General features: G+C 42.4%; 1 protein-coding gene across 4 annotated transcripts in view; it reads right to left on the reverse strand.

The window, feature by feature from the left end:
• Positions 1-1,297: 1,297 nt before the first annotated feature.
• Positions 1,298-26,775, reverse strand: part of SMIM14 (small integral membrane protein 14) — a 68,870-nt gene continuing 43,392 nt past the window's right edge. For all 4 annotated transcript variants that reach the window (XM_064149160.1, XM_064149161.1, XM_064149159.1 and 1 more), the window contains 3 exons: positions 12,610-12,658; positions 5,398-5,546; positions 1,298-4,443 (listed from right to left, as the gene is read on the reverse strand). In XM_064149160.1, coding sequence (XP_064005230.1) covers positions 4,411-4,443; positions 5,398-5,546; positions 12,610-12,658 — 231 coding nt within the window. In that variant the 3' untranslated portion in view covers positions 1,298-4,410. The remainder of the gene's footprint in view (positions 4,444-5,397; positions 5,547-12,609; positions 12,659-26,775) is intronic.

Below are 26,775 nucleotides of genomic sequence, written 5' to 3' on the forward strand. Positions count from 1 at the left end.
CATACTGTTTCTAAATTGACTCAAATGCCTAAAACATTTCTTCTTAAATTACTATTACTAAAAAGAAATTCAGATTTTGCTTCTGAATCTCTCTTATTTATTACCACTATCTCTGGATGTTATTTTGAACCCTGATGCTTCCCTAGTGTTTTCCTTTTTTGTTTTTTCATGGATTAACAGAGTGTAGTAGTTTTAAGACTTACTGGAAAATTCCAGTAAGAGAAATGGGGACTTTCCCAAAAGTTCAGTGTAGAATGTAAATAAATTAGATCATTGGATGTAAAAGAATAATAATGCTAAAGCCTGTATCATTCATTGGTTTGCTAAGAGGGATAAAACAGCAGTGTATAAACAATTTCTCACTCTTTGTTCCCTTTGCCTTCTGCCTTCTACCTCCTCCACTGCTCCTCTGTGCATGGCTCAATACTAACCTTGACTGAACTTGTAACAACTGAGGCCTTGCTGGTTTTCCATCTGGGGGGAAAGTGGTGTTGGCCCATTCTGGTCTTTCTTTGTCCAGGGTGGGAGGACTGGATTTCTGTGTTATTTCTAAATGGTAAGTAATTATATAGAATTGTAAATATAGTTTGTATATATACCTGTAAATTTAGCTTGCTGTTATATATAGCTTTATCTTACTTCCAAACTGCCTGAGCTGTCTGGTGATTTCAGTTTTATCTGGGGGGTTATTTCTCAACCCAGCACACAAAGGAATTCCTAATGTGGGACCTGAGCTGCTGCTGAGGCAGAGCTCAGCATTTCATGCTCTTGTGGAAGGAAGAAGAGTGCTGCACTCCATGGGAACAGTGATGAAGCAGCAGGTCTCTACTACTTCTGCATGCTGTCTCAGATCCACTATAGCATCTAACTTCCTCAGGACAGCTCTGGGTCCACCACTGCCAAGAACTGGGACTACAAAATAGACTGCAAATCCCAAAGTAGTAAGATTTGATGTGAAATAAAGTAACATAACAAGCATATTTGGCCTTTGCTTTTCTTACTGCTTTATTTTTACCTTCCTAGGCTACAAAACTTTGAAAAGCAAAAGGCAGAGATGACCATATTGGTCATCAAGGCATCTTTAAGCCTTGAAAACGTCTTGTAATTTGTTCTGCCTTGCCTGAGATGCCTACAGAAGGCAAGTGTCCATTCAGACAGTTAAAGTTTACATTTTAAAGGTGCCACAGATGCTATTTTTACTGACACTCATTTTTAGATTATTTTAAGTTACCTTAGAAACTGACAGCTTGGAGCAGTCCTATCTCCTCCAGGATGACTAAGAGACAAAGACAAAAGGTTACTAATGATTACTATTTATTTTAAGTCAATAAAAAGTGCATAGTACAAGCCCTTTATCCCAATCCAAGTACTCAGTAAAAGTTTACCAGGAAACCGCAAATGGCACAGATGATTTTTTGTTGTGTTTGGCATAATTCAGACGTTTGATACCACCCATTTACATTAGGTACATCACATCATCCCTCCTCCTTTCTCAATCAGGAATATTACAAGGCTAAGTGATCTGCAGACAATACATGAATACATATGATTTCTGATTTCAGAGGCTAGTAAGTGTGTTAAGCAGACTCTAAAAATACTATTGTTTTAACAAAGGTGTAAGCTAAAGTATAATTGTAAACTTCCCTCTGCATTTCCCAAGTTGCTAGAACTTGCATCTCTTACTAACCAAGCTTAAACCCCTCCTTCCTTAAGACTCACACAACACTAATCTCTTCCAGACTTCTTAAGATTGACCATAAGCAGCTGGAACCACAATACAACTATTTCATCCCAAATTACATCACTAAAGGCCAGATTTCTGCCACTCTTATTAAAGCTGCTGCTAGTACATTAGCTCAAAGTAGTCTCACAGACTTCAGTGCAACTACTTGACGAGTAAGGCACTATTGAACATGAATAAGAGTGGCAAAATACAGTCCTACAATTAGTTGCTTTTGTTTGAATTTAAGAGTGGCAATCTGAAGTTTATAGCTTGGAGAGAGTATCTGAACTTTAAAGGGCATACATTTTGATGTGGGATATTGGCCTGGCTCTTCAGTAAAACATTTCACAATAAAATATTTCCAATGTCTTTCTTCTACATAAAAAATTTAAAAGAGTAATTTACATGAGGAAAGCAGACATGTATAAAATCACTGGGACAATGACTCAGAGGAATTTGAAGCAAAGAAAACTTCATTTAAATGTAAAACATATTCATCTGAATGAGAAGTTCACTTGCCAAGACTGCTAGAGCTGGGTGCACATGGTGAGTTTTAGAAACACATAGACAGACATTTAAGGAAAGGGAGGCTGATCCTCACAAGTGAGGAGCATCTGCTGTAAACCTCACCAGCTTCCAAGAGGATGAGGAGTGGTGCTCTGTCTGAAATGAAGCCTCAGCTGGCTTCTTCATCAGTTGGAAGCCTGTTTTATGCATCCAATAGTGAAGAATTCTGGCCCAAAATCCTTGGAGAAAAGGTCAATGTAGGAGATTATATATCATTTCTGTGTTGGTGCAACAAAATGATGCTGTATTACTTGTTCTGTTCAAAACAGTATCCCAAACAGAAACGTACATGGAAGGCAAAAAGCAAGCATAGGCTGCTTGTTCCAGTGACACCTCTACACAGTGTCTGTGGCCTGTACACCACTCATGTCATAGGACAATTGCTCTCGGTGTCTCCGCTGCTGCTCCACTGCTTTACACAGTGCTGCACTGATACCACCGGGAGCATTTGGCCCAGTTTTCTTCATTTACATTTTTTTTAATGGTTTTACACATGCTCCTACACTTGGGAGCACACTCCTCCACAGAAATTCAAAGGGCAACTACATCGAATTACAGAAGCCTTTCTCTTCAGGTCTACGCTATGCCTTTACAAGGAGGCTTAGCTGGCCCACCATTTACCCTGAGGAGGAAAACCCTGCATCTGTCAGCTGTGGGATCTGATGTGAGATTTTTGTTAGAGCCCATTTATACAAACCTTTATGCATCTTAGCAGTTAGTCCCTTCAGCTCCAGAACTAAAGTCCTCATGAAATGAAGGTCTGCAGAGTAAGGCTTTGAATTCCCATATGCCTGTTCTACTGAACTTTATGGAAAGAAGCTTCATGTTGGTAACATAAAAATGTTCTTTACATTACTCTCATCAATTTTTCAAATTGATCAAGAAAAATATACAGTGTTGCTTCTCTGTACATCTTTAAAATGTTCTTAAATTAATGTACATAAAAAAGTCATTCCCATTTGCTACAATGGGAGGTGTGCACAGGTACGTGCACAGCCACACATACACACCCACAAACACACCACACACACGCAGATATCAGAGGGAAAAAACATGCCATATGGAGTCACCTGCAGGTTTGTGGTTCTGCACTTACAACCAGTAGGTAAGGATGAAATGTCAAGAATTGCTGATAACATACAGGTGAAAAAAAATGAATATCTAGTATATGTCATATACCAAAAGTTGGCAACCTTGGTTATCTCTTGGTGTGATTTCATCCTGTCCAATATTCATTACGCCACGGCTAAAAACTTATTAACTCTAATTATTAAGACTACTAGGACAGATAATTCTACCAAGCTCTGCTCATTAAATTTCTCTCTTTATCAAGACTTTAAGTATACAAATCTGGTTTTGGAACACATTGTTGTTTTGGACAGCCTATTGAATAAGATGTATCTCCTAGATATATAACAAGATTAAATTAATTTATCTTTTTGGTGGTATAGGCTTTCATGTAAAGTTCCTAACACACGTGTCAAAGCTTTGACAGTGGCAGTTATCACATTCGCTTCCGTGCGTGCACACACACCTCGTGCAACTTGAGTGGATGATCCATGAAAATGATATTAGTGGTCCAAAGACCAGATTAAAAGCTGCTCTGAGCCCAGGGCAAATATAAAATCATTTCATTTTTTTTTTTTCACCACATAACTAAGTTAATAGTTGAAACCTTAATATAACTCTCAAAAGCATACTGGAGAAAAAAAAAGAGGATCAATCTGAAGAAAGGTCAGTAACCTTCCATTATTATAGATGCACAGGGATTTTCTTTTGCTTTCAATGCACATCAGAAATCACTGCAAAGAAATGAAGATCGTTGTAACAGAAAGAGACTGAGTGGAATGTCCACAGTAACAACCATAAAACCCCCTGCGACGCCTTATCATTATTCAAATTACAATCTACTAGGAATTGTAAGAGCATACAAAGCAAAAATTAACTTAAAATTGAGAGTTGCTAAAAGCAGTTCATGGAGGTAACTGCTGAATGATAATTCTGCTCTATATAATTGAGAAAAGAAATCAGTATTGAATGGGGTTTAGGAGTAATCTGGTCACTTCGTTCATTTGGTCATTAAAAGTTTTAACTGCTGAACTTCTTCAATGCTGAATGCTTTAGTCCACTGGTGGGGCTGGTGGTTCTTGACCCTAGGGGGAAGAGAGGAGGAGAAGAAAGAAAAACATGTACAGGATTAGAAACAGTGCTTCATATAGAAGAATTTAGCAATAAAAAAAAACTTAGAACTTAGTTTCATTGTGTTAGAGCAGTTCCAGAGGAGGGCCACAAGGATGATCAGAGGGGCTGAAGCACCTCTGCTATAAAAACAGAGTTGAGGCTGTTTCACCAGCTTCAGGCTTCGAGCAGCCTTCCAGTATTTGGAAGGGGCTACAGGAGAGATGGAGAAGGACTTGTTACAAAGGCGTGGAGTAACAAGACAAGGGGTAATGGCTTCTAAATAAGTTTGACTTGTATTAGATATTAGGAAGAAATTCTTCCCCATGAGGGTGGTAAGGCACTGCTCAGAGAAGCTGTGGAGGCTCCAAGCCTGAAAGTGTTGAAAGACAGGGCCTTGAACAAGCTGGTCTAGTGGGAGGTGACCCTGTCCCTGGCAAAGGGGCTGGAACTAGATGATCCTTCAGCCCAAAACCATTCCATAATTAAACATCTCTCAGTGTCTCTTTCAATATTCAGTGTAAATGAGAACCAAAGAACAAGACCATTTCCTGCAACTGTAGGGATTTTTCCATGGTCTCACATCTAGGACAAAGTCTGCTTTCCCACTTTCATGATGTAATTTTGTTTCCTGACTTCTCTCAAAGCTATGGTTCTGCCCTTGTGCACAGAAGGCAGGAGGCAGTTTTAGCCAGGGACAGTCAATATCCAGAGAACACCATTATCCACACTTAGTTACCCATGCCTGCTCTGCCCCTCACACTTGGCCCTGGTGGTTATACTTTCATGTTGGTTTTACTAACTTTCACTGTCAATGGAGTGCCAAGAAAATACATGAAAAAAAAGCAAGGACCAAGTGTCTGCATTAATCCAAAATACATGTGAACTATTGTAGAGTGTCTCTACAGAGCACTTGAAGATGCACTTACATGGTGTTGGCTGGTTGGCTTTCCGGCTGTGTTGGATCCCCTCAGGTTGCTAGGTCTCAGTAAGAACAAGACAAGCGCAATCACCATCCAGGCCATCATGATCATGGCAAAGCTGATGCCATTGTCACCGGAGGAATTTGGTCCTGGCACTACAGACAAGAAAAACCCAAGTTATAACACAGTGACAACAGAGCTTTTTCCTCAAAATGAGAACAAAAAATGTAGCACAAGTCTCAGAAGAAAACCTGATGAGTTTTCTGACTAGTCCTTCCTTTTGGCTTTGACACAAGCAACTCTTGCTTAGTGTTACAATGATTTTTCATCACATTTCATATCCCTTTATCTATTTAGTAAGATTTAACTGGAATTCTCAGAATTATCATGAGTATTTCTCAGTTCACATTAACTGCTAATGAACTGCAGATGATAAACACGCACTTTGTTTTTAAGAAATCCAATCTGATGCAAAATATCTGTACATTGTGGGATCCCCCCCAACTGTATGCTGGTGGGTTTTGCCTCAAACAAATAGAGGAATAAGATTAAAGACATGAAAGCTGAGCCTGTGTTGTCAGGCTTTACATAGAGAACATGCTAATTCTTGCAAGAAAAGAGCAAAGTTTGTTCCCTATTGCAAGTTATTTATTGAGAGTTTGTTCCAAGCTAAGGTCAGTGTCAATATGCCAGAACTCTATGACTGATTAGCTGGGCCATGTGGTGTTTTCTGAGAGCATCAAGGAAAATGAATCTGTCAGGAGGGAAAAAAAATGCTGAGGAGACATATGAAAAAAGTGAAGCCCAGGAATACAAGATAAAAAATTTACACCTGATTTCCATACAGAATGGCTGAGACATCAAAGCCTGGAAATGAAAGTGAGAAAATCTCCTCAGAATGGAGATAGCTGCTTTGTGATTTTGGATTAAGAAAACTCTTGCAAATACCTGCATATTGGAAAACAACAACTTTTCTCCTCTGAAACATAAGTTCAAATAATCAAACTGTAACTCAGGTTGTCAGCTGAACTGTAAATCAGTATGGAGTTAATTACGTAAGGTACTTACATGACTCCATTTACAATCACAGAATCCTAGAATGGTTTAGGTTGGAAGGGACCTCAAAGATCATCCAGTTCCAACCCCCTGCCATAGGCAGGGACACCTCCCACTAGAACAGGTTGCTCAAGGCCTCATCCAACCCAGCCCTGAACACCTCCAGGGAGGGAGCATCCACAACCTCCCTGGGCACCCTGTGTCAGTCTCACCACCCTCACTGTAAAGAACCCTTTCCTAATGTCTAGTTTAAATCATAGAATCAACCAGGTTGGAAGAGACCTCCAAGATCATCCAGTCCAACCTATCCCCCAGCCCTATCCAGTCAACTAGACCATGGCACTAAGTGCCTCATCCAGTCTTTTCTTGCAGACCTCCAGGGACAGTGCTTCCACCACCTCCCTGGGCAGCCCATTCCAATGCCAATCACTCTCTCTGCCAACAACTTCCTCCTAACATCCAGCCTAGACCTACCCTGGCACAACTTGAGACTGTGTCCCCTTGTTCAGAACACTGTCCTCTTGCCCAGCCTACACTGGTCAGGCCATGCACACACCTGTGCATAAGCAATGACAGGAACCCTTCTTTGTGGCCTGAGCACTGCACTGTCAGCAGCTCATCCCAGTACATGCACACGGGGACCAGGAGACAAGTTCTAGAGATTACGCTGATCAAAGCAGCTTCAGAATCCTAACTTCTATTCTCTGGTTTTCAGACAGGGCAAGGCACTATAATCTTAATTCCCTGAAAGTGAAATCTTAATTCTTTGAAAAAATACCTGCAGAAAGAAATGTATCCCTCTTACCCTGTTAACTGTTACTTTTGTTCTCCATCACCACACTACTGAATTGGATACATCTCAATCTTTTTTTTCTTTTCTTCTTCTCCTGCAATAAATCAGGTTCACCAGAACAACTGGAGTGTATGAACCCACTTTCATGTAATAACAAAAGTTTTAAGCATGCTAGTATGTTCAGTAGACCATGAAAATTCAGATCACTTGTTAGGCAGGATTCCTCACACAATGCAGAGAAACAGGCACTAGTCAGAAGGCCACCTAGAATTTTTGCTGTAGTCTGGAACCTTTGCATTTAGGGTCCATGGTTAAACAAGAGTCAGCTCATGCTGCAGGTGGTGGATGGGAGCAGAAAGAACCACAGAGAGCAACCACAGGTGTTCATACAAGACACAAGTTCTTCCAGCCTGCATTGTAATGTGGTTTAGATGGACTAAATGTGCTGAAACATCTTTTGAACTAAGTTAAGCAAGACAACAGCTGATCTAACACAGCTAGACCTTGTGCCACCTAATCACAGCATGCCAAACACTAAACCAGCCACAGTACTGTTTACAGTATCTGAGAACCACTAAACCCACATCTCTCACAGATGACCACGTTTTAACAAGCATGTGAGACATTTCAGACTCTGCTACTTTTATTTTTCCACATAAGACAGAGGATGAGAATAAGCAAAATTGCACATAGCTGGAGATGTCAAAGCTTTGCATCACAAACAAGAACAGACAAGAAGCTGTTTCAGTTAGTGGGAGCAATAATGTGGAGAAGGCAACAATCTTTTGCCACAAAGACCTTCATCACCAAGATCACAAAATAATCAGATAAGATGAGTTTATGGATGAAGAACAGTTGAGTGAAGCTGAAACTAAGCAGGATGGAATTTATGCTGGTGGGTAGAAGGAGAAAAAGAAAATCTTGTTTTTAGAGTTCACAGCTACAGTGCTTTTACCTATAACTGATATTTTTGCAGGTAATTTCAAACTGGGTTCGTTTTTTTGATTCCTTGAAGAATAAAGGCACTTGTGAATGACATTCTCTAATATTTCCAGATGGACAGAAGATTGTCCTGTTCTGACCTCCCAGAAGAATGTCCCTGCCACTACCCATTTGGATGGATGGATGTGGTTATTAATCTCCAGTGCCTGGGAGGTACTAGCTAGTCCAGAATGTAGCAGTGCATATTCCTGTGTCACTGAGTGACATGAAGTGACATGAAACTTACAGTCTCTAACCTGCTTTTCTGCACAACTTTAATTCCAGCTCACAGTCTTTATTTTTGGAGTATGTGGTCCCATAGGCTCACACCTGCATATCCACACACTTCTGAATGAAACCTCTGACCAGTTTTGTCCCTGTGGTTACGTAGACTTTTTTTACACCGGGGCTGCTCAGGAGAAAGCTTTAAGAGGAACTGGCCTGAGACTGTGGGCTAATGACTATGGTGTACCTTATCTGTTGCTTCACATATGAGACACATTTTTTGCCTTGCTTTTTCTTACAGAAACAGAGACTAGGCCACATAAGCTAGTCTTCACTTGGAGAGAAATGGGGGAAAAACCCAATCTTTCTTGACAGATGTTTGCCACCTCATTTAATGTTCTATTAGAAGGCAATCAAAGCTACTAAAACATTGGTCAAAATAATTTCTAAATATTAAAACTCAACCACTTCCTGACTGTGCCACTGAAATCTCAAGAAAACAATACTTAAATTAATAAATGCCCTTGTTAAATGCTCCTTACATCAGCTTAGTTCTCCTCTTAAACTGGTATTTTTCATTCAGAGTGAGGTTATACTGTGAAGAAAAAGAGGGAAAGACTGAATTTCTTTTACTGTGAAAGGGCATTCCATATGGTAGTTTTTTGTCTGCCCTCTCCTGATAGAAATATTTCCTTTGGGATCTCCAGCTTTTTACAGATGTTTAACATCTGCATGTTGAAAGGCAAAAGCATGCATTCGGACTTGTACCTTCTTCTTTTCATGGTGTTTTTAACCTTGTCTGCTGTGTGAAAGAAAGGCAGGAAGCTATATGAAGAGAGGTATTTTACAGATGATAGGGAAAACCTTCAGCAGACAATGACTGTGAGGTGATAATCTCAAAGGCAGGGAGAAGGAAATGGAAGTTTTTTTAAATTTTTTTTTTAAATAAAAAGGACCTGAGTGGAAGAAGAAAGATGGGAATTGTCAGAAAAGGGAGGGAAGGACTGGCAGACATTTCATACTGTTAGGTTAGGCTGCTGTGACTGCCCTGGATGAGAACAACTGAAGATGACTCACAGATACGCACTCAGTTGAAAACGCATAAAAATTTGTAATCAGAGTAGACAACATCTGAGAGTCATCTCTGACCAGAAGCTAGCAGAGCATTGAGAATCGTGGTGAAAATATAAATGTGGTAAATCCAGGTCACAACATCTGGGAATTGCTAGAACACAGGAAAAAAAAGCAGGCGGTGGCTCCCTCATTTCCTTTGACATGGAAGGCTGACTGGAAAGGGCCATGAGCCATCAGAACAGCCTAGAACCAGCTGGGATCCTCCTTGGGCTGGATGAACCACACTGATGTGGCAACTGCCAGATGCTTCAGAATTAAGCATTAAGACAGGATCCCAAAACAAATTACCACTCTCATTTCAAGTAAAACTGTAATACCTTCTGATTTGTTGAGCATAAAAAAATCCCAAGAGAATATTACATGTGTCACATACTTTGAACTTGCAGCCCTTTTTCTCCAAGGCACCCACTGAAACGGAGAGAAGTCATCAGACTGATACACGCTTTGATGTCATAGCAGACACTCTTGCCAGAGAAGCAACAGAGGAACAGCCATCAAACAGAGTGCCCAAATATTCCCTGAAGGAGTGCTCACATCCTCCTGTATGTAGGAGTACAATCTGAAAGAACTGGCCCCGACCCTGGCAGGAAACTCTCTGAGGGTAGTCACTACGACAACATAATGGTGCCAACAACCATACGTAAGAGCTGGGGCTTAATAACACAAAAACACAAATGAGGGAACCTCGGTGCTGCTGCTTTGATCTGGCTCCAAAAAATCTAAAAGAGATCTGAAATCCAGACTTAAAAAAAACAGCACCATGCTCAGGAAGAATCAACAAGGGGTGTGCTCTGAGAACGTCCAGCTGGTAGCAGCAGCATAACACACACCACTGCTGGGTCACTGGCTGAACCACAGCCTTGATGTTTTCCCCCCACAAAATCCCACATACATCTCATAAACTATTCCACAACCTTGCAACTTAAGAATCTTTGTATGGCAACATTCCCAGCTGTGCTTCCAAAAGGAAAACCAAATCCCAGGAATGAGTGAATGGGTGGGAGTGAAACAAGATTCTTCGTATCAAGATCCTGAAATGAGGAATCGACATCAGCAAGTAGCAGGAAATGGAGCTGTGGGGAGCTAGGGAAGAGGAGCCCCACCTCAAAAATATACTCATCACAGCACAGTTCATCAGAACAGGATGAGGCAATGGACAGAAGACTGTCACAGTTTTAATCTGCCTCTGAAAACACCTCTAGAAGCTTCTGCAATCTGCTTGGTTTTGTCTTTCCCTCCTGGGGAAAGCTCTTACAGAGCTGATGTTGGTCCAAGCACAGAGTCACAGAAGCACCACAAAACAATCTGACAAAGAGGCAAACAGTATCACTGCATCAGCAGAAAAATACTTTTGCTAGAACTAAATCTAAGGCAATATAATAACATAGGAGAGGATTCAGTCTATAATTTTTGCTTGGGTTTTTGAAGCAAACTACTGATTTGGAACAATTGCTGCCAAACTGCCTGCATCTGCACAAACAGTTATTGCAAGGCTCTCTTTCAGGATGGAAAGCCATTTGCTGCAAGCCACTCACATCCCCGCTGTACTATAGTTTGGTAGCATGAAAGTTATTCCACAAGGTTCATGCCCACACATAGCAGAACTTAGTAATTTGTAGTCTTTAGCCTACAAGCTTCATAAATATTGATGAGCCAAGACTCCTAATGCTTGAGTGAGAACGACCCACCACTGTTTGGCTTTGACTGTAGACTAAGGCACAGAAAGCTCCTGTCACCTGCCTCTTTCCCTCCAAGCCTGTGGTTTTGAAAAAACCCACATGTAGAAGTCTAAGGTGTGTGAGAAAAGAAGTCTGCACCAGAGTAGGTGCATCTGGGAGAGAGGAGGTGCTAGAAGTCAAGACATCATAACTTGGGAAGTGAGCAGCAGTGTTATTACATGTGTGCCCCACTCCTTTTTTTCAGATGTTCTCTTTGACAGCTCATGGCTTTCCCCCTTCCTCAGCCCAACATGGCAATGAACCTGGGGCTGTTTCACATTGGGAGGGCACAGTGCCAGTCAAAGCTAGCTGCCCATCACTAAACAGGTTTTACTGGGAAGTGAAGAAAGGCATGCCCTCTCTTCAAGGTCCTGGACACTTTGACGGCACTGCGCCTAGACCTGTAGAAGACGCAGGCACCAAGTAGCTCTTGCTTCCAGGAACAGTGCTCAGGTGCTTCCTGCTCCTCCTGAGAATTACAGTAGTCCTGCTGCCAGCTAATTGAGTGAATTCACATGGTCAATTGGCAAAGCAATACAGGAAAAACAGATCCACTCCATCTTTACTTATAAGCATTTGGCCACGTTCCCTCTAGACCATGAAGAGCGCAAACAGTGCCTCAGGGCAAGCTCACATTAGCGCACAACCTCTGCACAGCTATGACTCCCTGCAGATGCTGGTGACATTTGACTGTCCCAGTAATGCTCACCATTTGGAAGAGTTTTTGCATGCATTTCGAAGCAGGTCTCAAGGCAGTGCACACATCAGTGCTTTGCTTCAATGACTGCCAAGCTGAACAGAAATGCAGTCAGGGTGTGAGTCAGCTCCTCAGCCAGAGCTGGCAGAGAACTTCCTCTCCTTCACACCACTGACAGTGTCACTCAGCCTCAGCTGAAAACGTGTGCATGTGGTGTTTGTGCTCAATATCCAGAGTTCACCAGTTAGGCTGCTCTGACTGACTTTAAAGAGGACAAATAAAGCCCCCCTCAACTTTCCACCACAGGGGAAAACTGGAGGCTAACAGTAAGATTTAGGAATGCTTGAGGCACGATCAGTGGTCATGTTGGTGTATTAATACTTCCATTCTGCTCAGTGCTGCTGCATCCATCCACTGCTTCTATGTACAAATGTTCACCTGCATTACAGATTCTCAGAAATCATCTTGCATAAGAGTTTTAGGGCTGCAGTATTTGATTTCATGCAGCATGTTCCTAACACATTAAACGGCTGCACTTTTAAAACTAGCAAGGCTGTATTTTCATCACTACTGCTTATTTCACTTGTATGTCCCTGATCTTAACAGTTACTCACATTCCTGAAGGCATTCTGTGTCTGTGCAGTACGACTGGGATTGTCTCAGCTGAAACAGAGAAAAAACAGAGGTGTGACAGTCAGCAATGAGACTTGGTCAGCTTTTACCAAAATCATCATTTAGTTCAACGTCAGAGCACAAGTACAAGATAAAGAAAGGCACAGAATCACCGAACATTAGGGGTTGGAAGAGTTCTCTGGAGATAACTGGAGTCCAATCTCCCAGCTGAAGCAAGATCACCCAGGGCAGGCCACACAGGAATGCATCCAGGTGGGTTTTGAGTCTCCAGAGGAGGAGACTCCACAAGCTCTCTGGGCAGCCTGTTCCAGTCCTCTGTCACCTCCACCATAAAAAAGTGTCTCACTGCGTAGAGGTGGAACCTCCTGTGTTCCAGCTGGTACCCACTGTACTCTGTCCTATCAATGGACACCACCAAGGAGACCATCACCTTCATCTTGACACCCCTTGGATATTTATAGATGTTGATAAGATCCCCTCTCAGCCTTCTCTTCTCAAGACTAAACAGCCTCAGGTCTCTCAGACTTTCTTCACAGGAGAGCTGTTCAAGTCCTGCAGTCATTCCCATAGCTCTCTGTTGGACTCTATCCAGCAGATCCCTGCCTCTCTTGAACTGGGGAGCCCAAAACTGATCCTTTACTGCACTGCACTTAAGGTGTGTGGTACTTTCTGAACACTATGTACACAATACCTTTACATCACCTATAGTGTTACTGCTTCCATAAAGGTTGCTCCCACTGAATTCCTTTTAAAATCCAAGTTAAAAATCTATAGTGATGTAGATATTGTTACATACAGTGATACTCTCCACTTGATTTATAAAGGACAGGGATTACTACCATTATCTACACCAAGCAACATCAACATACTCTCTGCTTACATAACAGACTGTAATAAATTATGAATCAAGAAGTCAAATTAAAATTTTATAATTGAATTTACCACTTCTTACTTTTTCTACCTAAGATTTTTTAAAAGAAGATTTTAAAATGTATTTACTGCATTTTCTCTTTACTGGTGGGTAAAAATTTAAATGCTTTTAGGAACTGCCATGACTATTTTGATTTACAGACTAGGTAAACTTGCTAACTGCAAGAGAAGTCAACACTGGCTAACCTGCAACTCAGTACAACTATTTTACAGATGAGAGAGTCAAAAAAGGCAAATTCCATGTTCTCCACAGGGTTATATATTGCCCCAGTGAGGATGGGAGGCAACAGTAACTGTTAGAATTTAATGATATTTTCTGGCAAAGAGGAGGCTCTGTGGAGAACTAATAGCGTCCTGCCAGTACCTCAAGGGGGCCTACAGATGGATGGAGAGAGACTGTCCACAAAGGCCTGCAGTGACAGGACAAAGGGCAATGGCTTCAAACTAGAGAAGAGTAGATTTAGATTGGGTGTTAGGACCAATTTTTTTACCATGAGAGTGGTGAAACACTGGAACAGGTTGGGCAACCTGATCTAGTTGAGGATGTTCCTGATGACTGCAGAGGGGGTTGGACTGGATTACCTTTTGTGGTGGTTTGGGTATTCCTCACACCCCCCACCCCTTTGGAAATCACCCAGACTAGACTCAGCCGGCTCTGGAAATTGAATGAAGCTTATATTTACAGCTTAGCACAATATACAAGCAGATATTTACAGTATATACCTTTACATACAGAAATATACAAGGTAAAAGGTAATACAGAAACACAACACCCAGAAACCTGAGTGTGCTAGTTTGAAGCAAGCTGGAATGTTTTGGTAACAGAACTAGATAACAGGCAGTGAGATGAAAAACAATTGATGTCAACTTCTCTCACAGTCTCGCTGAGAACTCTGGGAAGAAGAAAGACTTTTTCTCCATTTTGTTTCTCACTCTTGCTTTTGCCTTAGACCTAGTCACATCTCATTAACCCTGCTCCTACTAACCTTGCTCCCTAACCTCTTGGCTGCACCTCTCTTCTTCCTGAGAACTGGGGTAAGGTTGAGAGGGCCGGGGGGAGGTGTTGGGGTGGTTTGAGAGCCCCTCCTGGGGACTCAGGTTTCTGTGAGGGGAGTTGTGCTTTTGTATTGTTTATCCTTTGTATATTTCTGTATACAATTGTATATAACTGTATATATTGTAAATAGCTGCTTGTAAATTCTGCTAGCTGTAAATAAATTGCTTCATCTATATTCCCAGGGTCCGTCTGGGTTAGCTGGGGCAAATTCAAAAGTGTGGGGGGGCGGGGTAACCCCCAAACCATCACATTTTTAATTGGCTTTCCCAACGTGGGGCTAGATATTTTGGAGTGAGTGGAAATTAACTCTGGGAATTAAGATGAAGCTAATCAAGCAGCTATTGTATTTGGTTGGTGCATTGCTCTGGTCTGGTTTTGTTTTCTTGGCATTTAGTTGGTTAAAAGGTCAAATTGTTGCTTATTTCATTGATCTGGCTTATAATAAGGCTAAAGCTAAGGTTTCAGATATGTTCTGGAGCTGGGGTGATTTTATTCTTGGTTATGCTGGTTTTAATATCTCTGAGAATATTACCAAGGACATTACAGGAGCTCTGGTCAATAATGTGACAATCAATGGAAATTCTGCTTTAAATATGGCTCTAATGAGAGTTATTCAGCCTAAGACAGGAATTCCAACTGTTTGCATAGGCACATGCTCTTGTAAAACTGTTTTTCTTCTCACAATTTTTAATATTTGCCTCATGATTTTGATATTCATATTAATTTTGGCATTATTGGTGAAAAATTCAAAACCAGCTTCTGTAAGAGCTAGGGAAAATTCTGTGTCTCAGAAGCAGTCTCTTTCACAGCAAAACAAGGGAACACAGTTATCGGCTTCCCCCTTGCCAGCCTCTCCACCCTCCTCTGTAGGTTCTGGGAACACAGCCAGTGTTCCCGCCACTAACGTAAACAATGATAAGGATAACCAAAACAAGCCGCAGAGTTCAGCAGGAGCCTCAGGAGCACAGGCAGGGACCCAAAATCAGAATGTTCCTAGCAAAAATGAAAACAAGTCAGGGTTGGCAGGCATCCCAGGAGGACAGGCAAATAATCCCACTAATGTTAATAATACTACTAGTGCTGGTAACGCTAGCCCAGTCAGTCCAAATCCTAATGACACCAGCTCAGCCAATTCAAACCCCCAGCCAGCAGACCAGAACCAAAATCCTCCTGTTAAAAGCAAGGCAGATTTGAACTCACAAGCTCCAGGTCAGACCCCTAAGGATACAAATGCTCCAAGTCAGACCTCCAATAATTCAAATGCTCCAGGTCAGACTCCTAAGGATTCAAACCCTCCAAGTCAGACTCCTAAAGATTCAAATCCTCCAGCAGACACATCCAAGTCTGTTGCTGCTCAGGCCCTTCTGGCACCTGCTAAGGCAAAAGCTAAGACAAAGAGTGGTTCACAGGAGGATGTAAGACAGGGGACATCTGGTGATCAGCAGCAAGAGGAGGAAGAGGAGGCAGTTAGTCTACGAGACCTTGTAGATGTGCTGAGACAACAATACTCAAGTGAGAGGAGTGCTGTGAGGTTAGCTGCCAAGAGAGAGGATGGTTCCCATGAGTTTAGGAATGCTATGAGGAAGATTGTCTTAGGCCCGGCACCACCAGAACAACAGGAAGAAGAGGAGGAAGATGACATCCAAGGCTCCAAGGATCCACTCAGAGAGGTCAGGGAAGTTAGGAAGGAATACACAAGGGAATCAGGTGAGCCAATCCTAAGCTGGCTAGTGAGATGCCGTGGCATTGGTGCTAATGCTCTGCAGGTAGGAGACAAGTCTGCCAAGCAGCTGGGACCACTCACTAAGGAGAGTGGAGTGGACAAACACCTGGCAAGTCCTCTTGGTAGGGTTAGCTTGTGGACACGCCTTCTGTTGGCTGTGGCTATGAGATATCCTTCCCGAGATGATTTGCCATGGGCTGCCAAGAAGTGGAACACTGTTGAGCAGGGAATTAAGCTTCTGAAGGAGTTTGCTGTGAAGGAAGTGCTTTATGGAGATCATGGTACTCATGAGCCCGATGATATTCCTTTGGGAACAGGTCTCATGAAGAAGCTTATTAAGCTTGCTCCTTCATCCTATGCTAACATCTTGGCCAGTAAATTCCTAGCAAGGAGTGATAATGGAAGATCTTTCACTGTTGGTGAATTCACTGATCAGCTCAGGCAGATAGAGGATAGCTTGTCACATTCTGGTATAATCTGTGCCATAAAGACTATGACTACAGAGCTTAAAGATGGTATTAGAGATGGCATTAAGGAGAGCATGAAAGAACTGAAGGAGGATCTCAAAAACATTACCAATCTGGTAAAAGATACCGTTCCTGCATCATCTGAATGGGTGAATGTTTCTGCCATCAGGAACAGACGCCCACCTCCTGCAAGGCAATTCCAGCCCAGGAGGAGACAAATTCCACCCAGACAGCAGCAATCACGTGCGTCACTGTGGATACTTCTGCGTGACACATATGGTGAGAACATGAACAAATGGGATGGTAAACCTACTTCAGCTCTTTCAAAGAGGGTCAGGGATCTGCAGAGTGGCAGAAACAGAGGCAATAATGCCAGGAAAGTAGCTGTCACTTCTTCAGCTCCCGAGAGCAACTGCAATTGTTCCAACAGTTGCAGTTCCTCTCACAACAACACCAATCATTGTGTACACCCCACATGCCATGTTCAGCATTAGGGGTGCCCTGCCTCCAGCCAGGAGGAGGAAAGGGATAGTGGAGAGAACCGAATCTATTGGAATGTATTCATTAGGTGGCCTGGCAGTTCAAGAGTTCGGAAATACAGGGCTTTAGTTGACACAGGTGCTCAGTGTACTTTATTGCCATCTAATTGCAAAGGGACAGAGTCCATATCTATCTTTGGAATCACTGGTGGATCTCAAGAGTTAACTAAGTTGCAGGCTGAGATCAGTTTAACTGGTAAAGAGTGGAAGACACATACTATTGTAACTGGTCCTGATGCGCCTTGCATTTTGGGAATTGACTTTTTGAGACAAGGTTGTTTCAAAGATCCTAAGGGTCATAAATGGGCTTTTGGTATAGCATCTGTAGAGATTGAGGATGATAAATTGAAATTGTCTGTTAGACCTGAACTTTCTGATGAATCTGCAGTTGTGGGACATCATGACATAGAGGATCTGGAAGTGCCAATTGCAACTCAAACTGTTCATCATAGGCAGTACAGAACTAACCGTGACTCTTTGTTGCCCATTCATCAGCTGATTCGTCAACTGGAGAGTCAGGCTGTCATCGAGAAAGCTCATTCACCTTTCAACAGTCCCATCTGGCCTGTGCGCAAACCTACGGGTGACTGGAGACTGACAGTTGACTTTCGTGCCCTCAACGAGGTGACGCCACCCATGAGTGCAGCTGTGCCGGACATGCTGGAACTCCAGTATGAGTTGGAATCGAAGGAGGCTAAATGGTATGCAACCATAGACATTGCTAATGCTTTCTTCTCTATTCCCATAGCAAAGGAGTGCAGGCCTCAGTTTGCATTCACCTGGAGAGGAATCCAGTACCAGTTCAATCGTTTGCCTCAGGGGTGGAAACACAGCTCAACCATCTGTCACTCAGTCATCCACAATGCACTGGAGAAAGGTAAAGCTCCAGAGCACATCCAGTACATCGACGACATCATTGTGTGGGGCCAAACTGCTGAGGAAGTCTTCGAGAAAGGTAACAAAATCATTGACATTCTGTTGCAAGTAGGTTTTGCCATTAAGAGAGACAAGGTCAAAGGACCTGCCAGAGAAATTCAGTTTCTGGGAGTGCGGTGGCAGGATGGTCGCCGTTACATTCCTCAGGATGTGATTAACAAAGTCTCTACCATGGCAGTTCCCACCAGTAAGAAGGACACACTTTCTTTTCTTGGTGTGGTGGGATTTTGGAGACTACACATTCCTGGTTTCAGTCAGATTGTCAAACCTCTGCATGATGTGACTCGTAAGAGAAACGATTTCGAGTGGGGACCTGAACAACAAGCAGCCTTTGATCAAATTAAGCGAGAAGTAGTCCATGCAGTGGGTTTGGGACCTGTGAGATCTGGTCCGGACATTAAAAACATTCTGTACACGGCTGCCAGTGACAATGGTCCAACTTGGAGTCTCTGGCAGAGAGCTCCAAATGAGACACGTGGTCGTCCACTTGGTTTCTGGGGACGTTGTTACAGAGGTTCAGAGACAAATTACACTGCAACTGAGAAAGAGATTCTAGCAGCCTATGAGGGAGTGAAAGCAGCTTCTGAAGTGATTGGAACTGAGTCACAATTGCTTTTAGCTCCTAGACTGCCAGTTCTTAACTGGATGTTCAAGGGCAAAGGTTCATCACCGCATCATGCCACAGATGCAACCTGGTCTAAATGGATGGCTTTGATAACCCAACGAGCACGAATGGGTAATCTTGACCGACCTGGTCTGGTGGAGGTGATCACCAACTGGCCGGAAGGCACAGACTGTTCCAAACCTCCAGAGGAGAAAATAACTCGTGCTGAGGAAGCTCCTCCCTATGGTGATCTCTCTGATCAGGAAAAGAACTATGCTTTGTTCACAGATGGTTCCTGTCGTCTTGTTGGGAACAAGCGAATATGGAAGTCAGCGGTTTGGAATCCAACCAGGAGAGTTACCGAAACGAAAGATGGCGAAGGAGAATCCAGTCAGTTCGCTGAGGTAAAAGCTGTTCAACTTGCTCTTGATGTGGCTGAACGTGAGAATTGGCCTATCCTTTACCTCTACACCGACTCGTGGATGGTAGCCAATGCTCTATGGGGTTGGCTGAAGGACTGGAAGAAGAATGGTTGGCAGAGGAAAGGAAAGCCTATTTGGTGTGCTGATCTATGGCAGGACATTGATGCACGGCTGGAGAGAACTCCAGTGAAGGTGCGGCACGTAGACGCACACATGCCCAAGAGCAGAGCGACTGAGGAACATCAACACAACCAGAAGGCAGACCAAGCTGCTAAGATTGCCCAAGTTGATACCAACTCTGAACTTGACATTGACCTTGATTGGAAACACCGAGGTGAACTGTTCTTAGCTCGGTGGGCCCATGACTCATCTGGACATCAAGGCAGAGATGGAACATACCGATGGGCTCGTGATAGGTCAATTGACTTGTCCATGGACGCTATCACCCAAGTCATCTATGACTGTGACATTTGTGCTGCTATTAAGCAGGCTAAGCGAATCAAGCCCTTATGGTATGGTGAGAGATGGTCAAAGTACAAGTATGGAGAAGCCTGGCAGATTGACTACATCACTTTACCTCGATCTCGTTCTGGCAAGCAGTATGTGCTAACGATGGTAGAAGCCAGCACCGGATGGTTGGAAACCTATCCAGTTCCACATGCTACTGCACGTAACACCATTGTTGGTTTGGAGAGACAAATCTTGTGGAGACATGGAACTCCAGAGAGAATTGAGTCAGACAATGGTACTCATTTCAAGAATAATCTTGTGAAAAACTGGGCCAAAGAGCATGGTATTGAATGGATCTATCACATACCCTACTATGCACCAGCTTCAGGGAAGATTGAACGCTACAATGGTTTGCTGAAAACCACCCTCAAAGCCATGGGGGGTGGAACTCTAAAAAACTGGGACAAACATGTAGCACAAGCTACCTGGTTGGTAAATAGTAGAGGTTCAGTAAATAGAGCAGGACCTGCACAATCAGATTTGGTCCAAACAGTAGATGGTGATAAAGTTCCTGTTGTACGTGAGAAGAATCTGTTAGGGAAAACTGTTTGGGTATTTTCTCCTTCGGGCGAAGGGAAACCTGTCCGAGGGGTGGTTTCTGCTGAAGGTCCTGGTCATACCTACTGGGTAATGCAGGAGAATGGTGAAATCCAGTGTATTCCACAGAGAAATTTAACCCTAGCTGAGAGAGTTTAAATTCAAGCTGTTAGGAGTTTTCTGTTCTAGGTAACATCGGCGCCCAACACTGAGAGAATCTACAATAGAATCTACAGCACGTGAGCACGAACCCAACATCACCTGGGAGTCCCTGTTCTGAGCTTTTGAATCACCTACATCTGATTGAAGTGTGAACTGAACTTGTATATATTGTTTTAGTGTAAATATTGGTTTAGATTAGATTGGATAATTCTCAGCGATGCTCTGAGCGAAGTAGACAGGGGTGGATTGTGCTAGTTTGAAGCAAGCTGGAATGTTTTGGTAACAGAACTAGATAACAGGCAGTGAGATGAAAAACAATTGATGTCAACTTCTCTCACAGTCTCGCTGAGAACTCTGGGAAGAAGAAAGACTTTTTCTCCATTTTGTTTCTCACTCTTGCTTTTGCCTTAGACCTAGTCACATCTCATTAACCCTGCTCCTACTAACCTTGCTCCCTAACCTCTTGGCTGCACCTCTCTTCTTCCTGAGAACTGGGGTAAGGTTGAGAGGGCCGGGGGGAGGTGTTGGGGTGGTTTGAGAGCCCCTCCTGGGGACTCAGGTTTCTGTGAGGGGAGTTGTGCTTTTGTATTGTTTATCCTTTGTATATTTCTGTATACAATTGTATATAACTGTATATATTGTAAATAGCTGCTTGTAAATTCTGCTAGCTGTAAATAAATTGCTTCATCTATATTCCCAGGGTCCGTCTGGGTTAGCTGGGGCAAATTCAAAAGTGTGGGGGGGCGGGGTAACCCCCAAACCATCACACTGAGTCTCCAGGAGGGGCTCCCAACTGCCCTTCCACCTTCTCCCACCCTTACCCCAGACGCTGCCTTGTGCCCCAAGGAAGAATGGAGGATCGGCCAGGGGGGTTAGGAAGCAGGTGGATTAATCAGAGAGATGGAGGGTGAGGTTAGAGAGAAATGCAGCTCAGAGCTCAGGCTGTGCTCGAACTCCCTAATCTATGTTTTTAGTCTTGTTCTTATCCATCTCAGCAAGCCTATGAGTGAAGTAGACATCACCATTGTTTCTCTTTCATAGACTGTGATCTAATCCTTCTCACCAAAACATTCTAGCTAGTTTCAAACTAGCACACCTTTGGAGGTCCCTTCCAACCCAGACTATTCTATGATTCTTTATCAGAGACAGAGAGGATTTATAATGCTCTATCATGGAAATGGGTCCTAACCTCTGCTTAGGTAAAGTACACAGATTAATAATGAAAGCTTTTCCAAGTACAGAATTGTTACACTGCCTTGGTGAGAACTGACATTTGCTTTTTGACAGGTTTTATGCCACAACAGTGTCACAAATCCCAACCCTTGTTTCCACAACAGGCTAATCTGTTTATTATCAGTGTCAATACCCAAATGTGAAAGAGAAGAAAAGATTATGCTCCCTATGAAAGACAGACATTAATAACATCAAACAAACTAAATTTCCCCTTGTATTGGCATAACTGATTTGCTGTGTGGAGCCCTAATTTTATGCAAACCACATCAAGGAAACAGATGAGCAACTGAAAGAGGAAGACATTCGGAGAAGTCTAAGCTCCGTCCTTTACCATAGTGACTTGCAATAACTGATGCATTTGAGAAAGAAAAAACAAAACAAATGGAAGTGAAGGTAGATCACAAATTCTCTCAGTAATATACTAAGAACTGCTGAAAAATACAATGAGACTACAAAGAAGTTCTCTCCTTCAGAAGGCTGGATGAAACCTTTCAGCTGTTTTTACAGTTAAAGCAACAGTGGGGGAAGTTCAACCCAAAGACTTCTACTTCACCTATTAAAAAAAAAATAAACCTAGCAAACTATGCATATTTCCTGCCCTTACAGAAGAGTAAGAGGTTGTTTCATATTCAAATCTGGCAATTCATTCTCAAAGGGGAGGTTTTACGTGAGCAATAGTACCCATTTAGAATAGCTGCACTGAAAAATTCCTGACCTGGGAACACTGGATATCGTTATACCCACATTTTAAAGAGATCAGCAACGTAATTATCTTCTGTTTGTGTAAGAGTTCAAGTCTGATGGGGGCCTTAATTTATAAATTAATGAATCCCTACTCTGTAATAAAGTTTATAGGCATTTTCAGCACAATATGGTACCTAGAAATAGGTAACAGGTATATGATCAGAAACCTTGTACCAGCATATAGCCTCTGGTTATCCTTAGGATGGTGAGTTCTCATACAGCTCTACTTTGCCTAAGGCTTGGAAAACAAATATTCTTTTTTTTTTTAGGATGATTTAGAAACTAACTGTACAAGGTAGATTTAGAAACCTCAAATTACATTGTAAAAACACAAGTATGAAACCCCTGCAGATTTTATAACTTGTAGAAAACTCCTCTAAATTGAAAATATCATCATATAATCACATGGATTCAAAGATCTCACCCCAAAAAAGGAATTAACACTTCATAGTTTATGCTACATTCATAGCCAGCAATACAAATATTTCTTGGAAATACTGCTCATGTCTTGCAAGCCAGATAAAAATTCCTTACAAAAACTCCTTGTGCTGGAAAAGATTTGGTCAGAACAGGACCTCCCATGGATTTATTTTAAGTTTTAAGAAGACATAGATCACTTGACAAAAAACACATTCACAGATACACAGAATGGTTTGGCTTGGAGAGGACCTTTCTAGTTCAAATCTCCCTGCCATGGGCCATGGGCAGAGGCACCTCAAGGCCTTCTACAGCCTGGCCTTGAACACCTCTCCAGGGAGGGAGCATCCATGCTGCCTAGTATCCCTAGTATCTCATCAACCTCACTGTAAAGAATTTCTTCCTAATCTCCAGTCTAAAACTGCCCTCCTCAAGCTTCTATCCATTCCCTCTCCCTCACTGCAAGCCCTTGTAAAAAGTCCCTTCCCAGCTTTCTTGTAAGCCCCTTTCAGGTACTGGAAGGTCACTATTGAAGTATCTTCCCATGCTTGCTTTCCCCTCCTGACTACAAGCACAGGCAAAACCTCATTATCCAAGAGCAGAAGCGCTAGAAGGGCTCTGCAAGCCAGGGAGCCAGGTAACAAACCTGTTTTGAACAGCTCAGTGCTAGGCTGCAAAATGTTCTCTTGGGATGAAGCACAGCAGATGACGGAAAACGAGCTGCAGCAAGACCAGTTTTTTCTCAATTCATTCAGGTGAGCTGGCTGCTAACTGTAACCCAAGACAAATCTGATCCCTTGTGCTCACTCAGAAGATGAGAAATGATTCTGGCACATGTATGAAACGCTTACGTAAGTGGAATGGCTGGGAAAGGTGATGCCTTTTGCTGAAACAAGAATGCTGCTGCTACCAATTAGCTCTCTCTTGATAACTGCAGGGAGAGAGCAACCACTGGGGAAAAAAAAAAAGATGAATGTGAGACATTTCAATTATGAGATAACTGAAAAAAGAGCCATTATCAGGGCCTGGAAATAAACAGCCCTTTGTATTTAGATTTTATGTTCCAGTGTGGAGGGGAAGTTTGGATGAAAGTTTGTAGAAAAGTGGTAAAAAGTTAGATGAGATCATTCCTCTTCTCCTCAGAAAAGACTTCTCAAATACACTCAATATTTTTCAGGATGGGAATACTACAGAGTTAATGAGAAAATTCTGAACAGAATAGTAATTATTATATAATCATAGAATGGTCTGGACTGGAAGGGACCTCCAAAGCTCATGCAGTCTAACCCTCTCTGCAGTCAGCAGGGACATCCTGAAGTAGATTAGCTTGCTTAGAGTCCTGTCCAGCTTCACCTTCAATGTCTCCAGGGATGGGGCCTCAACCACCTCCCTGGGCAACCTGTTCCAGTGTTCCACCACCCTCATGGTAAAGAATCTGTTCCTAACATCTAACTTAAATCTACTCTTCTCTAGTTTGAAACCTTGTCCTGTCACTGCAGGCCTTTGTAAATAGTCTCTCCATCCTCCTTGTAAGCCTCCTTCACATACTAGAACACTGCTGTCAGATCTCTCCAGAGCCTTCGCTTCTCCGGGCTGAACAAGCCCAGCTCCCCCAGCCTGTTCAACCTCCTGAACACTTTTGTGGCCCTCCTCTGGACCTGCTCCATCAGGTTCATGTTCTTCCTATATTGAGGACTCCAGACCTGGACACAGTACTCAAGGTAAGATCTCACCAGAGTAGAGCAAAGTGGCAGAATACCCTCCTACTCCATCTGCTGGCAACGCACCTTTTGATGCCGGCCAGGATGTGATTTACCTTCTGGGCTGCAAGCTCACACTGTCTGCTCATGTCCAGCTCCTCGGCCCATCAGCCCCCCCAAGTCCTTTTCCACAGGGCTGCTTTCTATCACCTCATCCCTCAGATAGTATTGATAGCGAGGACTGTTCTGGCCCATTAGAATGGGTGAACTTGTACATACTTAACGGGAACATTATTAATGATGGATTTGGTCTTATTCATATTCAGAGATCCATGTGCAGCCAAAACTGTGAATTTAGTGGAAGATTAATAGCTGACTGCCTGATGTGACACCCATGATGTGAAGTCAGCAACAGCCTTTTTTGTATTTTTCAGTACATTCCAGAAATTTTCTTAATGAAAACCCCAATAACTTCTTTAAATCCACTTGAAATTAGGTGAGTGGAACATCAGGGCTTATTCAACAAAAGAAGAGAGTGAAAAATGTTATGAAACTAAATATTTATAGACATTATCATTATTTTGTTCCATTTAAATGAAGAGGATCTTTGACTTTTAACATTCTCTGCACAGTCTGTCATCCAAATACACTAAATGGCTAAGTGCATAGAGGCCAAAAACCAAACTAATTTATCTTCTATTGTCCAAAATGAAGTAAATGCAAATTGTAAACAGCATAAAAGGTAAAAAGGAGCTAAAAAAGCTCCAAAAGTTTCAAGTTTAATACAAAGCAAGCTTGCAGGCAACAAAATGTCAATTTTAATACAGTGCATGCAAACTTGAGGCAGTAGTTCTAGTTTTAACTGTTGCCTGCAGGCTTGCACTGTATTTTAGTTTTACTACAGTACAAGCTTTCAGGCAACAGTTTTAGCTTTAATGCAGTGCAAACTTGCAGGCACTACAATTAGAACTTATTATAAATTGCACATTATATAACATCAAATTGTGGGCTTTAATTCTCTCCCAGTACATTTAAAATCTTAAATGGCTTAAGTTAAAATAATTTCAATTATTAGTGCCCAACCCACAGGAACATTTGGTCAATATGCATTTGGTTTCTATGAATTCCCCTCTAAATTCCTGAAAATAGGAGGCAGCAGTGGATGAATTGCAGCAAATGAGTGTCCACCCACTGACATATTTGGAGTGGAAACCCAACACAATGCTGAGTGAAAAAGAAACCAAGTTACTTCTAGTGGTAAGAGAGAAAATGGCTTTTCCTTACTCTATCCCTGTGACACTCAAATTCCACACTGCAAATATATGAAGAGCACATTTCAAAAGGCTCCTAGTGCCAAACTGAAATAGTTGTTTCTTTTTTTAATTTCTTTTCCCCCCAAAAGACAGAGCTTTTAGCCCCAGTTCACACCAATACAACAGTGTTTAGATCCTGCTTCTCTGATGCTATAAATAAAGCACAGTTTTAACATGCCATCTTGTGGATCAACAGCATCTACCCACCAAGCCTATCTGAAAACCTGTGTCCTGCTGCTGCTCCTACAGCATATTCTGATAGGAGTTTGCAGAGTTTTTAGCAATGAGAGTCATCATTTTTCACAATTCCCCCAACTGGGAGCAAAATGTGAACAGTCACAGTAAAGTGACACTGCTAGTGGCCTCTGGAAACTTGTTTGTGATAGTAAAATCTCTGTTTTATAATGTGCAACCCTACCATGGACACACAAACATGCCACTGTGCGGCGGAAACAGGGTGTGACTTTTTACTGCACGTTAGATGCTCCGCAAAATCACTCAAGTCCAAGTGAAATAGCAAGCCCAGTGAAACAGCTTCATCTAGCTGAACAGAGAACTAATTTGTTTTTCCAACAGTGAACCCAGCCACTAGGATCATTTCAGTCTTCCCATGAAAGAAGTTAAACTATTTTGCATTTATCACTCATCACAGATCGCTACTGTGGAGAAGGAAATTCAGGCGTCTGCCTGCCTTCACAGAAACTCATTTTGGTGTCAGTTCCTTTGCTTCCTCTTCAAAGCAGTTATCTGAAACTCTTTAGATGAGTTTTCAGAATTTGCTACCCCAGAGTTCAACAGTGTCACAAACCCTGGGACTGGTCTGCAATCTCTGTTCAGATAGATTTGGGAGGTT

The sequence above is a fragment of the Pogoniulus pusillus genome, chromosome 9 (genome assembly GCF_015220805.1).
Source record: "Pogoniulus pusillus isolate bPogPus1 chromosome 9, bPogPus1.pri, whole genome shotgun sequence".
In the NCBI taxonomy this organism is placed as follows: Eukaryota; Metazoa; Chordata; class Aves; order Piciformes; family Lybiidae; genus Pogoniulus; species Pogoniulus pusillus.